The sequence below is a fragment of the Somniosus microcephalus genome, chromosome 20 (assembly GCF_052327205.1).
Source record: "Somniosus microcephalus isolate GS21.2 chromosome 20, FLI_Smic_1.0, whole genome shotgun sequence".
Lineage (NCBI taxonomy): Eukaryota > Metazoa > Chordata > Chondrichthyes > Squaliformes > Somniosidae > Somniosus > Somniosus microcephalus.
The window spans coordinates 29067739-29085054 of NC_141006.1; the positions used below are offsets into that span (position 1 = coordinate 29067739).

Sequence of the window (17316 nt, forward strand, 5' to 3'; positions counted from 1 at the left end):
TTGATCCTTCTTCAGCTATACGGAATTTTATTCCTTTTTCTAAGGAAACCCATTATGTTCTGCCTTACAACCTCTGTGGTATCACACACCACCCCTGGACAGCACAGACAGGTGGATGACGCGGTCTCTGGCCTTTGTCAGTACTGCTGTGCAGTGGACTGCTAGGAAGAGAATGGGAGCAGCCCCAGTTGGTGACACATCTTGTGACCTTCTCCTCCCGGGGGAGGGCGGAGGGACACGTGCTGGCTTTCAATCAGCATCTTCTCAAAACATCACAGTCGTGACGAGTTCGTGCAGTGTGCGGAATCTCAAGTTTACATTCTGTCGCTCAAAGCAGAAATCTAATTGATAAATAGCTATCAGGAGAGACTGAACAGGCTGGGACTCTTCTTTAGAGAATAGAAGGCCGAGGGGTGACCTAATAGAGGCCTTTAAAATTACGAAGGGCTTTAATAGAGTAGATGTAGAGAAGATGATTCTGCTTGTGGGGGAGTCCAAAACTAGGGGTCATAAATATAAGATAGCCACTTATGAATCCAAAAAACAATTCCGGAGAAATTTCTTTACCCAGAGAATTGTTAGAATGTGGAACTTGCTAGTTGAGGCAAATAGCATAGATACATTTAAGGGGAAGCTAGATAAACACATCAGGGAGAAAGGAATTGAAGAATATGCTGATAGGCTGCGATCAAAAGAGGTGAGGAGGCTCGTGTGCAGCATGAAAGTTGGCATAGACTAGTTGGGCCGAATGGCCTGTTCCCGTGCTGTAAAATCTATGTATGTAATTCTATGTAACTGAGCATGGCTTTCATCACAATAAAAATTCTGACTTAATAACTCTGCAAGAGGCAACCTTGCAGTGGCCAGCACCAATGTTACCCGGTGTGTATAATAATCTACAAGTATAACTCAGAAATCAGGAAATTCTAGGAAATGGCAATCAAGGCCGAATCATTCCATACAAAGTGTAGCAGATAACAGGAACCAGTTATCATGAAAGACCATTGAAACATATAAAATAAGTTTGTTCTATAGACTGGATGTGCTTCCTGAGAGACGATGGCAAAATGGGATTGAGATCAATCAAAAAGGGCAATTGGCCTTTTCCCTTACTTTACAGTTTCCTGTTTCCTGTGTTAACTCTCTCTCCAGCATGAGACTGTCTTGTAGGTTGTAAACTATATCTAGGTTTAGGCACATCTGTTCCGTTTTGTGAATCACTGATCATTTATTGTCATATACTTGTAATTTTGTCACCAGCAAACATGGTCCATTAATGTTTTTAGTGCATTGGTGCCTGCTCATCCCCCCCTCCCCTGACTTCAAACTGTGCCTTACAGCAGCACGAACCACTGATTTCAGATATATAATAGTAATGAACTTGGCCATTTTGTGCATGCTTATATGTTAAAGGAGCAGAATTTTAGAGGTATTAAGAAGGGAACGGTTTCACATGGCAAATTCAAAACGAGTCTCCACAATCCTTGACTATAGAGAGGGATAGACGAGGCTGGGTTCCCACTCCTGATCCCAATCGAGTGACTCCTACTGGAAAGGTGTGTGTGGACAGGAAGGTATGGATAGAACCAAGCTCAGCTGTAATGCCCTCGATAGTCAAACAGCCTGCCCATGTTCATTATCTAGGCTCATGCATGAAGAAAGGGCACTTGGGTGAGGTGTTGGATGTCTGCCAGTACCCATGGAACTGTACCCCAGCATGAGACAGTACTTTCAGAAGAATAAAGGAGAAGAGCGCTGGCTCTGTCCTCTCTTTAGCCGATAACCAGAAATTAAATATATTGCACAAAACAGGGGAGTCTGAAGAGGATAAGGTTTGTGTTGTAGATCAGCATTGGGTAATGCATTTGCACCAATGCACATTAAATAACATTCGACCTCAGTAAGTAGTCTTCGAGAGGAGGTATATGAGAGCTGGCTACCAGCCAAGTAATTACATTTCTTATGACTTTTTAGGACACGTGGGAGTACATTAATTGTGACTCAAAGAATGATAGGTTGGCACAGAATCACAAGGAAACAAAATAGTCTTTCCAAGAGTTGCAGTTTCCTCTTGCGTATTGTGTTATCCGTTTTTCATTAAGTTTTTTCATTTCAAACTTATTTCAAACCATTCACAAACTGGACTGGAAAATATTTAACTTTCGCTTATTTAGGTTCTGTTGTGTAACCTCACTTTGGAAAAACTCAGAAGGCTGCTGAAATGGAGCTCAGGAGTCAAGGAGCCTGTCCTAGTGCCTGACTTTAGTTGCGACTGAGTCCATGGCAGCTGCAGTCTCAGTCACGACCTTAGTGGGTTTGAATTTAATAAGTCGTTGTGCCAGCAGTAACTTGATTCTTGCTGCAATTGCCAGTTCTAACGGGGATTTGTATTGTATAATATGGCACCTGAAATGTGGTTACTTTCTTCAATTGCACTGAATACACGCAGGTGCAGTTTTGCTGCCCTCAGAGCTGGTATCTTTGTATCGCGCGCAGAACTCTAAGTATACAGGTTCTCCCTCATTTGACATTGGTATCCATGCCTGATTTACAATTGCCAAGGAAATATGGTCCTAATTTATTGCCAATTCTATCCATAAGGCAGCATTTCAACACCCTGATCTACCGTTCGCTGTGTCCACAATTCTGAATGCCATACTGAGTTCATTATCTCAGTCAAGCTGTTGTGGGAGTTGTTGAGCAGAGGTTAAAAGCTTCCCCATGGAGAGTGAGGGAACAATCTTGAGAGAGAGCCATCCAAGGCAGCCAACATCTGACATTTCAGTGGCCATTTACAGAGCAGCATTGGCAGTAATGTGACAGGACGTCACCTTCCTACTTCTTTTGGTCAAGCAAAAATTATAGTTACCGCACTAGTGGTGTCTACAGCCATTCTTCCTGACACTGGTCAGGAGGAGAGACTGGCGAACCTGGGATTGCTTTCCTTAGCGCAGAGAAGATTAAGGGGAGAGTTAATGGAGGTGTTCAAAATTATGAAGGGTTTTGATAGAATAACTAAGAGGAAATTGTTTCCACTTGGCAGGAGGGCCGGTAACCAGAAGACACAAATTTGAGATAATTGGCAAAAGAACCAGAGGAAAGGCGAGGAGAAATGTTTTTTTTTACCAGCAAGTTATGATGAACTGGAATGCACTGCCTGAAAGGGTGGAGGAAGCAGATTTATCACTAACTTTCAAAAGGGAATTGGACATATACTTGAAAAGGAAAAAAAAATTGCAGGGCTATATGGGGAAAGAGCAGGGGGGAGTGAGACTAATTAGATAGCTCTTTCAAAGAGCCGGCACAGGCACGATGGGCTGAATGGCCTCTTTCTGTGCTTTATGATTCTAGGAAAGCAGATTGGAGGATGGCAAGTGTAACCCCACTATTTAGAAAAGGAGGGAAGGGAGTAAACCGGGAACTACAGACCGGTTAGCCTAACATCAGTCGTAGGGAAAATGCTAGAGTCTATTATAAAGGATGTGAAAACAGGACACTTTGAAAATATCAACGGGATTAGACAAAGTCAACATGGATTTATGAAAGAGAAATCATGTTTGACAAACCTACTGGAGTTTTTTGAGGATGTAACTGGTAGAATAGATAAGGGAGAACCAGTGGATGTGGTGTATTTGGGTTTTCAGAAGGCCTTTGATAAAGTCCTGCATAAGAGGTTAGTGTGCAAATTTAAAGCACATGGGATTGGGGTAATATACTGGCATAGATTGAAAATTGGTTATCAGACAGGAAACAGAGTAGGAATAAATGGGTCTTTTTTGAGGTGGCAGGCGGTGACTAGTGGGGTACCGCAGGGATCAGTGCTTGGACCCCAGCTATTCACAAAATATATCAATGATTTGGATGAGGGAACCAAATGTAATATTTCCAAATTTGCTGACGACAAGGAACTAGGTGGGATTGTGAGTTGTGAGGAGGATGCAAAGAGGCTTCAAGGTGATTTAGACAAGTTGAGTGAGTGGGCAAATACATGGCAGATGCAGTATAACGTGGATAAATGTGAAGTTATCCACTTCGGTAGGAAAAACAGAAAGGCACAGTATTATTTAAATGGTGGTAGATTGGGAAATGTTGATGTACAAAGGGACCTGGGTGTCCTTGTACACCAGTCACTGAAAGCAAACATGCAGGTGCAGCAGGCAGTTAGGAAGTCAAATGGTAGATTGGCCTTCATTGCAAAAGGATTTGAGTACAGGGGCAAGGATGTCTTACTACAGTTATACAGGGCCTTGGTGAGGCCACACCTGGAGTACTGTGTGCAGTTTTGGTCTCCTTACCTAAGAAAGGCTATACTTGCCATAGAGGGAGTGTAGCGAAGGCTCACCAGACTGATTCCTGGAATAGCAGGACTGTCGTATGAGGAGAGATTGAGTCAACTAGGCCTGTATTCACTAGAGTTTAGAAGAGAGGGGATCTCATTGAAACGTATAAAATTCTGACAGGGCTTGACAGGGTAGATGCAGCGAGGATGTTTCCCCTGACTGGGGGGGTCTAGAACGAGGAGTTACATTCTCAGGATACGGGGTAGGACATTTAGGACTGAGATGAGGAGAAATTTCTTCACTCAGAGGGTGGTGAACCTGTGGAATTCTCTACCACAGAAGGCTGTGGAGTCCAAGTCACTAAATATATTTAAGAAGGAGATAGATAGATTTCTAGACACAAAAGGCATCAAGGGATATGGGGAGAGAGCAGGAATATGGTATTGAGATAGATGATCAGCCATGATCATATTGAATGGTGGAGCAGGCTCGAAGGGCCGAATGGCCTACTCCTGCTCCAATTTTTCTATGTTTCTAAATCTAACTTTGGTAATGATTTGTGCCACAACTCTAAGATTTAAAAATTTACAGCTGTACATTCAGCGCTGATTTCTGTTATCTCACAATCCACTGAACCAACCTTGTGCAGGTGCCCATAATAATAAGGAATTGAGCCACTTGTGTTATTTGTAGCAACCAAGATTAATCCAAGAATTCTAATGATCCTTTTATTGTTTTGTAATAGATATATAAACCACTTTGCTATTTTATTGTTACAAAGAATATTATTCCCTCTGCCGTAAACAGAATCTAGGCAACCTTCTTACGGTGCAGTTTGAAGTCATATACAACCATACTGTGAGTGATTGCACAAGCCTCTGAAATCATTGGAGCAATAAACCACTCTATATTGAACCCATAAACAAAGTTCTAATGGGGATACCTACGACTTTAACACTGCAGCGTGACAGGTATTTAAACGATGAAGTGATTTCAAAATTCCAGGTTTCTACACTTGCAGAAATCAACTCCCAGCTTCGTCTACTGATCTTCCCTAACAGAAATAACAAGTGAAATTTGAGGGTTGTTTTATAATTTCACTCAAGCTTAGTGTTTGCATATCACATCTGCGCTAAATGTTTGTGCGGGTTCACGGTGATGAATGAGGTCTGCTTGTGGGTAAATTTCAATGCTGTGTGTTACGAGCCTGGAAGGCGCTGGGTCCTGTTACTGCTCTGTGCTGAGATAACTGATCTCAGTAGGAGTGCCTAAATTGGCCACGGCTCTCCTGGGAATATCAGCCAGGATTCACACTCCTGATCACTGTCCAGTGACCTGCGCTGGAACGTGGCTATTGAGTGGGTGCAGGTTCAGACTCTGAAATGAAACTTGGTATCAGTGTGGCTGAATCACAATCATTTGACTGTGGGAACTGCCATATGTCACCGATCAAATTTTCTTTTACCCACAACGGAGTCAAATCATCCCTAAAAGCACTACCTGTATTCATTTTATGTGGTAAGGACTTCTTTACTCTGCATCTGTTCTGCGAATGCTGTATCTGCCCCGGGAATGTTTGATGGGACAGTGTAGAGGAAGCTTTACTCTGTATCTAACCCGTACTGAGGGAGCTTTACCCTGTACCTGGGAGTGTTACGTTGCACCCAGAAGAGGCCAATACTGGACGAGTGAATTGGAACCATTCCATTTCCCAGTACGAGTGTCCCTCACTTCGCTGAGCACGAAAGAAAATGAAAAAGACATCAAAAATGCAATTTTGCACTCCCATTTTACATTAATGTTCTTGCTCAGAGTTGCTGGGCAGGTTTATGATCACCATTTATGATCTCACACAAGCCCCTCAATGTGTCATTGCCTTGTAACATGCTCTGGGTTAAGTGCTATCCATTATTTACACTAGAATAATTATCTATGTACAGAGGGATTTATCCTGGAACTCAGTTGTTTATGTTGTCTTTTCAAACATTAGTTTGATGCACCAAAGCCAATGAAAACCTTCATTACTTCCCCTTCAAAATATGAATGCAGCTTCTGTTAACAGTTCCATTGTGGCAGAACCACTGAATGACTCTGGCTAACTGTATATAATTCTCTTTAACAATGTTCTAACACCAGCCTAAACCTGTGCCATTGTGTTAGGTATTACTGTGTTTTGTATATGGAGTTTGCATATACGGGGCGTGGCCCCTTTAAGAGCGTGGGAAAACGCGGGCAAACGTGATGACGTCACGTCGCAAACCACGGGACTGCCCAGGCAGTCCTTGTGGCATCTCCGTTGAGTAAAGACTTGTTTGATTGTTCTCTTGTGTCGATCTCCGTTATTCGTAGGAATTCGTTAATTCCTACATTGGTGACCCTGTTTTTGTGAACGTTTTCACAAAAGAAGAACACAGCATGGAAGCAAACACCGTTTCGCTGAAGCTACCGCAGTTCTGGGAGCAGCAAGCACCCTCGTGGTTTATTCAGGTCGAGGCCCAGTTCGCCCTGAGGAACATCGATGCGGATCAGGCCAAGTATCTTTATGTGGTCTCCGCACTCAACAGCTCTACCGCCTCTCGGATTGTCAGCCTCCTCGAAAACCCCCCAACGGAGCGCAAGTATGAAACCCTCAAAGCGCGGTTACTGCAGGTTTTCGGGCTCACGAAATCGGAGCGCGCCCGTCGATTACTCGCTATGCCCGGGCTCGGGAACTCCAAGCCTTCAGAGTTGATGAGCCAAATGCTCACACTCCTGGGCTCAGAACGGGAATGTTTCCTATTCCGCGAGATTTTCCTCAGCCAACTGCCCCTTTAAGAGCGCGGGAAAACGCAGGCAAACGCGATGACGTCACGTCGCAAACCACGGGACTGCCCAGTCAGTCCTCGTGGCATCTCCGTTGAGTAAAGACCTGTTTGATTGTTCTCTTGTGTCGATCTCCGTTATTCGTAGGAATTCGTTAATTCCTACACCATTAGATTTACCTTGATGACCTTATCACCCTGGAGACTAAGTCCCTGAGCTTAGACAGTACATTTTAGTTTATCACTATTGTCAGCTGCTAACCTAGAAAAGTTAAGTGGATACACATTATCCAGCATATTGTGTTTTTCCCAACACTTATTTACAACATCTGGTTACTTTTTTGTAAAGTAGCCAGATGTAAATACATGTTGGGAAAAGCACAATTAACCTTCAGGCTGCCATATTTTTTTTTAATTCATTCATGGGATGTGGGCGTCACTGGCAAGGCCAGCAGTTATTGCCCATCCCTAATTGCCCTTGAGAAGGTGGTGGTGAGCCACCTTCTTGAACCGCTGCAGTCCATGAGGTAAAGGTGCTCCCACAGTGCTGTTAGGGAGGGAGTTCCAGGGTTTTGACCCAGCGATGATGAAGCAACAGCGATATATTTCCAAATCAGGATGGTGTGTGACTTGCAGGGGGACTTGGAGGTGGTGGTGTTCCCATGTGCTTGCTGCCCTTGTCCTTCTAGGTGGTAACGGTCACAGGTTTGGGAGGTGCTGTCGAAGAAGCCTTGGCGAGTTGCTGCAGTGCATCTTGTAGATGGTACACACTGCAGCCACGGTGCTCCGGTGGTGGAGGGAGTGAATGTTTAAGGTGGTGGATGGGGTGCCAATCAAGCGGGCTGCTTTGTCCTGGATGGTGTTGAGCTTGAGTGTTGTTTGAGCTGCACTCATCCAGGCAAGTGGAGAGTATTCCATCACATTCCTTACTTGTGCCTTGTAGATGGTGGAAAGACTTTGGGGAGTCAGGAGGTGAGCCACTCGCCGCAGAATACCCAGTCTCTGACCTGCTCTTGTAGCCACAGTATTTATGTGGCTGGTATAAGAGTAATCTCTGTCTCCCAGGGCCAAGTGTTTTTATTTGTTTTTCTGCATGAGGCTACTCAAAGACCAGGAATAGCTTTATTATTGTAGTACTAACACTAGACAATGCATCACCTAAACCGCAATTTTACTAATTTTTAAAATATTTTATGCCCTATGTTCTCTAATTTTTTCTGTTTTCCAAATCATGCCCCTTATATAATCTAAAATTTGAATCTTGTAGGAACGGAGGTTCCTATCAAAAAGACTGAGTTCGACTCAGGTAATTAAATTAATGAACTTTAATGAAAACAAACGAGTTTAAACTGGAAACTGCTAGGACACATCAATAACAGGTCTATTCTTTTTGAGGGCTCCATGAGGACTGATCCCCTGATCAGGAGAGTGATGTCATGATGTCATCACGTTCTTCCCGCCGTTGGGGCATCACGTGACTAACGGCATGACGTCATCACGTGCTGTAAAGGTAACTGGCATTGTACAGTCAAACAGTGTAATTAAAGGTACAGGCACAGGCAGTAACTACATTGCTGTTAAAGGAATTATGTACAACCGCTCTGAGTCCTTTGGTGGCTCCGCCACATGCGCCCCCCCAGAATTGTCTTTAACAGAAAAGGTGAGGCGAGGAGGAGGCCTGATGGGCCTGTCCGATCGACTTCGATACCCTGGTAGAGGAAGTTGACGACCGGCGGACGCGTTGGCAGTCGGTGGCGGCTGAGCAGGCGCGGCGAGTGCAGACGGGTTGCCAGGTGACTTTGGTTGATCAGGTGCGGCGGCCACGGGCGGTCGGCCACTTTTGGGTGGTTGAGCGACTATCACAGGGTGGTCCAGGTCCAGGTGAGCCAGCTTCAAGCGGTCCACCGAGATGTGATCCGGTTTCCCTCCTACGTCGACCAAAAAGGATTTGTCACCCGGTTCGATGACGTGGAAAGGACCAGTGTAAGGGGGCTTGAGCGGATCCCGGTGAGCGTCGTGTCGGATGAAGACATACTCCACAGTCTTCAGTCCCGGTGGTACGTAGGAGGTCTGCAAACCGTGATTGGACATAGGGATCGGGGCAAAGCATCTAGCCGCTTCTTGGTGGCGAACGAGTTGCCGGGAGGCGGACCATGGCTCTGTGGGAGAAGGAAGGAAATCTCCTGGCACCCGGAGTGGCTGGCCATAGACGAGTTCAGCTGAAGACGATTGTAGATCATCTTTGGGCGCCGTACGGAGACCCAACAGGACCCATGGGAGACTGTCCACCCATCCTGTGCCTTGAAGACTGGCCCGAAGAGAGGCTTTAAGCGACCTGTGGAATCGCTCGCAAAGGCCGTTTGCCTGCAGATGATAGGCGATGGTGCAATGAAGCTTGGTACCGAGCCCCTGAGCCACAGCATTCCACAGATCCGAGGAAAACTGCGGCCCGCGGTCAGAGGAGATGTCCGCCGGTACTCCGTAATGGGCGACCCAACAGGAGATGAAAGCTCTAGCGACGTCTGCCGACGTGGTGGAAACCAAAGGAATTGCCTCTGGCCACCTAGTGGTGCGGTCCACTATGGTAAGGAGATGAGTATAACCCTGAGAAGGCGGAAGCGGCCCCACGAGGTCCACATGCACGTGGTCGAAACGACGCTCCGAAACAGTAAACGCAGCTACTGGAGCCTTGACATGAAGCTGGACTTTGGCCTTCTGGCATACGACGCAGGTATTAGCCCAGTCACGGACATCGATGTGCATCCCCTTCCAGACGAACTTGGCTGACATAAGCCGTTGCGAAGCCTTCATCCCTGGGTGCGACAACCCGTGTATGGCATCAAAAACCCTCCGGCGCCATGCGACTGGCACTATGGGACGAGGAACTCCCATGGAAACGTCGCAAAGGAGCGTGGCACCTGCGTCCTGGAAGACGACGTCGGTCGCTTGGAAGCTGGAGGGAACGGTTCGATATGATTGGACCTCCGAATCCGAAACCTGATCTTTCGCCATGAGGGCGTAGTCGATCCCCAGGTGCACCGCGTGGACCGTCGCACGGGAGAGGCAATCTGCCACCAGGTTGTCCTTACCAGACACATGTTGAATATCCGTAGTAAATTCGGAAATGAACGTCAGGTGACGTTGTTGACGAGCGGACCACGGTTCGGTGGTCTTGGTCATGGCGAACGTAAGGGGTTTGTGGTTGACAAAAGCCGTGAAGGGGCGCCCCCCAATAAAAACCAAAAATGGCGAATGGCAAGGAAAAGGGCCAGTAGTTCCCTATCGAAGGTGCTGTACTTTTTTTCATTTGTTCGCAATTGACGGCTGAAAAACGCCAGCGGTTGCCACGTGCCGTTGACCCACTGTTCTTGCACCGCACCGATGGTGTAGTCTGACGCATCGGTGGTAAGGGCGATAGTAGCACATGGAAGTGGGTGTGCCAGCATGGTTGCGTTGGCCAAAGCGTTCTTGGTGTCGCCGAAAGCCCGGATCATTTCAGCTGTCCAGCTGATTGGGTCTTTACCGGACTTGCCCTTGAGGGCCCCGAACAAGGGTTGCATGAGTTGAGCCGCCTTGGGGACGAAACGGTGGTAGAAGTTGACCATCCCCAGGAACTCCTGCAAGGCCTTGACTGTCGACGGCCGCGGGAAAGAAGTAACCGCCTCAACTTTTGTTGCCAAAGGGACGGCGCCGTCCGATGTTATGCGATGTCCCAGTAAGTCGATCTGTTGCAGGCCGAACTGGCACTTGGCCGGGTTGATGATTAACCCATGTTGGCTGAGGTGCGGAAAGAGGGAACGCAAATGGGAGATGTGCTCCTCCTTGCTGGCACTGGTGATGAGTATGTCGTCAAGGTAGATGAAAAGGAAATGCAGGTCCCGAAAAAAGGAGTCCATTAAACGCTGGAACGCCTGTGCTGCGTTCTTTAAGCCAAACGGCATCCGCAGGAACTCAAAGAGGCCAAAAGGGGTGATGACAGCGGTTTTCGGGACGTCTTGTGGGTGCACTGGAGCCTGGTGATATCCACGGACGAGGTCGACTTTAGAGAAGATAGTATTTCCCGCCAAGTGGGCCGAGAAGTCCTGGATATGCGGGATCGGGTACCGATCCGGAGTGGTGCCGTTGTTGAGGCGTCGGTAGTCACCGCATGGCCGCCAGCCGCCGCCTGGTTTCGGCACGATGTGGAGAGGCGAAGACCAGGGACTGTTCGATCGCCTAATGATGCCGAGCCGCTCCATTGTGGCGAACTCCGCCTTCGCAGCTGCAAGCTTGCCGGGTTCGAGCCTTCCAGTCCATGCATAAACCGGGGAGCCAGTAGTGGTGATGTGATGTTCAACACCATGTTTCGTCGCTGAAGAGGAGAAGGTGGGCCTTGTCAGCTCCGGAAACTCCCCGAGGAGCCACGTGAAGTCATCTGGAGGAGGAAAAGCACAGGCAATGGAACGCGCCATGGAGGTACCATGGAAGCACAGGATCGAGTGGAAGGTGGCCGCATTGATCAGCCGGCGGTGCCGGACATCGACTAGCAGGCTGTTGGCACACAGAAAATCTGCCCCTAGGATAGGCTGTGAGACTGTAGCCGTGACGAAATCCCAGAAGAAGCGCTGACCGCCGAAACAGACTTCGACCCGCCGCTTTCGGAACGTTCGAATAGCTGCGCCATTAGCCGCTACGAGGGAAAAACTGAGGTTCCCAGTCTGCGTGTCGAGCTTCGACGCAGGTAGAATGCTACACTGCGCCCCGGTGTCACAAAGGAAACGGCGGCCCGAGAGGGAATCGGTGATATAGAGGAGTTTCCCCGTAGAACCGACGGCCATCGCCACCGCGGAATGCCTGTTAGATATGGTCATCCGTCGCCAGGGACGCCGCCTGCGCCTTCTTTTTTTTTTGGCGAAAAACTGCAGGGGGAAGGCAGCATCATACTTTCGTGCCAAAACAGGTGTGGTAGGAGCACCAGCCCGCTGTAGGCGAAACCGGGACCGCGTCTGTGGGGGGTGGGCACCTCGTGGCCGCGCAGCACTGCTGGGTAACCATGAAAATCTTATCGGCTTCGGCCGCAAGCTTGGCGCAGTCAGTAATGTCGGAGCTGGCCAGGGCAGCCTGAACCTGTTCAGGCAGTTGATAGAGGAAAAGCTCCCGGAAAATGAAACATTCCGGTTCAGCACCCAAGGGCTCATGAGCTCGGACGGTTTGGGGTCCCCGAGGCCGGGCAGCGTGATGAGCCAGCGAGCACACTCCGACTTTGATAGCCCAAAAACCTGAAGCAACTGCGCCTTAATTGCATCATACTTGTTGTCAGTAGGAGGACTACCGATGAGGCTGATGATCCGGGATGCAGTTGCGCTGTCGAGGGCGGAGACCACGTAATAATAATGGGTCTGATCCGCGTTGATATTCCGAATGGCGAACTGGGCTTCAGCCTGGATGAACCAGGCGTCTGGTTGTTGCTCCCAGAACTGTGGCAGTTTCAGCGTGATGGCGTTCGTGTCCATGTCGAATCTTCCACGAAAATCGTTCGTAGAAGTCGGGGTCACCAATGTAGGAACGGAGGTTCCTATCAAAAAGACTGAGTTCGACTCAGGTAATTAAATTAATGAACTTTAATGGAAACAAATGAGTTTAAACTGGAAACTGCTAGAACACATCAATAACAGGTCTACTCTCCTTGAGGGCTCCACGAGGACTGATCCCCTGATCAGGAGAGTGACGTCATGATGCCATCACATTCTTCCCGCCGTTGGGGCATCACGTGACTAACGGCATGACGTCATCACGTGCTGTAAAGGTAACTGGCATTGTACAGTCAAACAGTGTAATTAAAGGTACAGACACAGACAGTAACTACATTGCTGTTAAAGGAATTATGTGCAACCGCTCTGAGTCCTTTGGTGGCTCCGCCACAATCTACCTATTCTGCCCCCTTTCTGCTGTTAAACTCTATTTTTTTTTTACCTATCTTCTTTGTGCCTACCAGCTTGCAATGTCCATTGTTCAGATAGGAGGGACTGTGTTTAATGCTTACTGACTGGAAACCAATTTTAAAGGCTAGTTTTCCAGCCAATGAGAAGTCTAGATTGTAAAGACTGACAATAATTGCATTCTGAATGTGAGTTGGTCAATCTTTGACGGAAAATTATGTCAAACCCAAAAAGCAATTGCTCATCAACAGGACTCAGATGACTAAACACACCCACGTCACTCGCTACCTTAAAAAATATGGTATCAATTTGTAGAGGTTTTTGTACACGGTTTGGGGCAAGATCTGCTTTAATACAAAATGGTGCTGACCTCCAACTTCACTGAAACTCCTAAAGGACAAAGCTAGAAGCATGAGGTCAAACAGCAGAGGTCATGGCAGCTTGAGGTGGTTTTAAAATGGCATAGTAGTAAAAAGGTTTGAAGTTGTGGAATGAGAATAGACTATCTTGTCCATGGTCTCCTTCAAGCATACCACAAATTGTCTCGCGTGCGCTCTACAGAATGTATTTAATTTCCTTTCAACCCAACTACAAGAAGATAAGGCTCTGAGCGAGTTTTCTCTCAATTCGAAAGGTAGTTATGCAACATTTTCAAAGCATCAATCTGATGTAATTAAGGGTGCTTTTATATGTTAATTCAGATTCCGAGAGTCCTGTGTTCATGAGTTGATTTCCCGATGTTTATGCTGCTAAAACATTTTCAGGAATCCAAAAAATGAGATTAACAAGACAAATGGTGGGAGCTGACTCCTTGATGCTGGGCTCATGGAATCTGAATTTAATGAAGCTAATATTAATCTGTATTATTCATTCCTCAACCATTTGTATTCCACAGTTGATGTTTCTATGTCTCAGCATCACAAGAGCTAAATAGTATTTGATCACACAATCACAGATTTCTCTATATCCATCTAATCTTTAGTCCTCTCAACCAGATATTCATCATTTCTAAGGCACCATTTCAATCAATCCACTACCTTTGATGGAAGTGAACTCTACCTATCTACTACTCTGTGGGGGTGAGGGGAAATCTTCTAATCTCTTGCTGATGGCTTATATTTTTGTGCTCGTGTCCTGCCGTTCTGCAAACGTAATCCAGAGATAAGTAACATTTCTTGGGGGTGGTGGGAGGGGGGGACTTCCATTCAGAATGTGATTTCCAGTACTAGACATGCTTATAGATTAACATTTGAAACCATAACAGATAGCTGCATGACCCTGCAGCTTTAACACAATAGCATTGACACCAACTTACAGAACGCAAAGCGATAATGCACTTAAACTGCTGATAAATCATCCATATTTACAACATGAAGCTCACCAGCTCACATCAATTTTTCTTTCAAACAAGGATGATAAATTTAAATAATCCATTATGCATGCTTTAACACTTGTCGACATGATATTAAAACCCAGCTGAAAGGAAGTCTAGGCGCATTGATGAGAATAAATTCGAAGACATGTGATTGTGTTAAAGGGAGCGTGTCTCCTTACCTTGAAGAACATCATGGTGGCTCCATCTTTAACTGCCCCATATTCTATTTTTGTTTGTTTTGCCAGGTCATCGGCTGACTCTATGGGGGATTCCATGCGCTCAACTGTTAGGAAAGCAGCCAGGTTTGCAGTGTAGGACGAGATGATGATGAGGGTGAAAAACCACCATATACCACCGATAATCCTGGTAGAAAGGGCCTTTGGCATCAGTTCAGAACCTGGACCAAGCACAGGATCAGCCAACAAGAAAAAAACGATTTACTTAGCGAACAACAGATATACAACAAACTGTTACATGCTTTTCGAAAATAAATGCAGGACTGACTATTTCTCTTTTTGTTTCTTAAAAAAGAAAGCTGGGTTCAATGAGGGAAAGCAATGTGAATGTGGCATATTCTGCATCAAAAGTGGGAGGGCTGAATTTAGCATTATAAAAAACTGGGCAAAAAAGCCTTGCACACTTGCTCACTCTTTTAGTCTCATTTAATGATATATTCCATTTATTTTGGTTCACTGAGTGATTCATGGACGGAGCCCGTAGCAGTGACTCTTGGCTGACTTTTCCCGTCCACAATGCTGAGTGACTGAGAGGCTGCAGGGAGGAAATTGAAAGCACATTTCTCCATCCATGTAGAAGAAGTATCTATTCATAAAGTGCATCGCAACAGAATAACTGAAAAGGAAGATGTTTTTTAGTTAAAAGTGCTCTTTTTGAAGGTGGACGAGAAAACAGCTGATATGATGAGGCCAGATATGAAGTTTGAGGCTGTTTTATTTCACAGCGGTTAAACGTACAGAGCAGTAGTCATGATCAAGCAATCTTGTACGAGGCCCCTTGGGTCGGAGCGATCATAATATGATCGAATTCTTCATTAAGATGGAGAATGAAGTAGTTGACTCAGAGACTAGGGTCCTGAATTTAAATAAAGGAAACTATGATGGTCTGAGGTGCGAGTTGGGTAGGATTGATTGAGGAATGTCACTCAAAGGGTTAACGGTGGATAGGCAATGGCAAACATTCAAAGACCGAATGGATGAACTACAGAATTTGTTCATCCCAGTTTGGCATAAAAATAAAACAAAAAAGGTGACTCAACCGTGGCTAACGAGGGAAATTAGGGATAGCATAAGATCCAAGGAGAGGTCATATAAATTGGCCAGAAAAAGCAGTAATCCAGAGGATTGGGAGCAGTTTAGGATTCAACAAAGGAGGACATTAATTAAGAAAGGGAAAATAGAATATGAGAGTAAGCTTGCAGGCAACATAAAAACTGACTGTAAAAGCTTTTATAGATATGTGAAAAGAAAAAGATTGGTGAAGTCAAGCGTAGGTCCCTTGCAGTCAGAATCAGGGGAATTTATAATGGGGAACAAAGAAATGGCAGACCAATTAAATACATATTTTGGTTCTGTCTTCACAAAGGAGAACACAAATAACCTCCCAGAAATGTCGGGGAACATAGGGTCTGATGAGAGGGAGGAACTGAAAGAAATCAATATTTGTAGGGAAATGGTGTTAGGGAAATTGATGGGATTGAAGGCTGATCAATCCCCAGGGCCTGATAATCTACATCCTAGGATACTTAAGGAAGTGGCCCGAGAAATAATAGATGCATTGCTGATCATCTTCCAACATTCGATGGAATCTGGAACAGTACCCATGGATTGGAGGGTAGCTAATGTTACCCCACTATTCAAAAAAGGTTGTAGAGAGAAAATGGGGAATTACTGACCGGTAAGCCTGATATCGGTAGTGGGGAAAATGCTAGAGTCCATTATAAAAGATGTAACAGCAGAGCACTTGGAAAACAGTGACAGGATCGGACAAAGTCAACATGGATTTACAAAAGGTAAATCTTGCTTGACTAATCTACTGGAATTTTTTGAGGTTGTAACTGGTAAAATAGATAAGGGAGAACCAGTGGATGTGGTGTATTTGGACTTTCAGAAGACTTTTGATAAGGTCCCACATAAGAGAATAGCATGTAAAGTTAAGGCACATGGGATTGGGGGCAAGGTATTGACTTGGATAGAGAGCTGGTTGGCAGATAGAAAGCAAAGAGTTGGAATAAACGGGTCTTTTTCCGAGTGGCAGGCAGTGACAAGTGGGGTACCGCAGGGATCGGTCCTTGGACCCCAGCTATTCACAGTATATATTAATGATCTAGACAAGGGAACTAGATCTAATATCTCCAAATTTGCACGTGACACAAGTGGGTGGGCATGTGTGTTGTGAGGAGGATGCCGAGAAACTACAGAGTGATTTGGACAAGTTGGGTGATTGGGCAGAAGCATGGCAGATGCAATATAACATGGATAAATGTGAGGTTATCCACTTTGGTGGCAAAAACAGGAAGGCAGATTATTATCTGAATGGCAATAGATTGGGAGAAGGGGAAGTGCAACGAGACCTGGGTGTCCTTGTGCACCAGTCGCTGAAGGTAAGCATGCAGGTGCAGCAGGCGGTTAAGAAGGCAAATGGTATGTTGGCCTTCATAACGAGAGGGTTTGAGTACAGGAACAAGGATGTCTTGCTGCTGTTGTACAGGGCCTTGGTGAGACCACATCTTGAGTATTGTGTGCAGTTTTGGTCGCCTTATCTGAGGAAGGATATTCTTGCCATGGAAGGATTTCAGCGAAGATTCACCAGGCTGATACCTGGGATGGCAGGAATGACGTATGAGGAGAGATTGGGATGATTGGGCTTGTACTCGTTGGAGTTTAGAAGAATGAGAGGGGATCTCATTGAAACTTATAAAATTC

At 46.0% G+C, this 17316-nt stretch overlaps 1 protein-coding gene across 1 annotated transcript in view; it reads right to left on the reverse strand.

The window, feature by feature from the left end:
* LOC147103101 (glutamate receptor ionotropic, kainate 3-like) overlaps positions 1-17316 on the reverse strand; it is a 582747-nt gene that overhangs the window by 72134 nt on the left and 493297 nt on the right. Inside the window, exon 13 of the mRNA XM_085962417.1 lies at positions 14554-14771. Coding sequence (XP_085818543.1) covers positions 14554-14771 — 218 coding nt within the window. The remainder of the gene's footprint in view (positions 1-14553; positions 14772-17316) is intronic.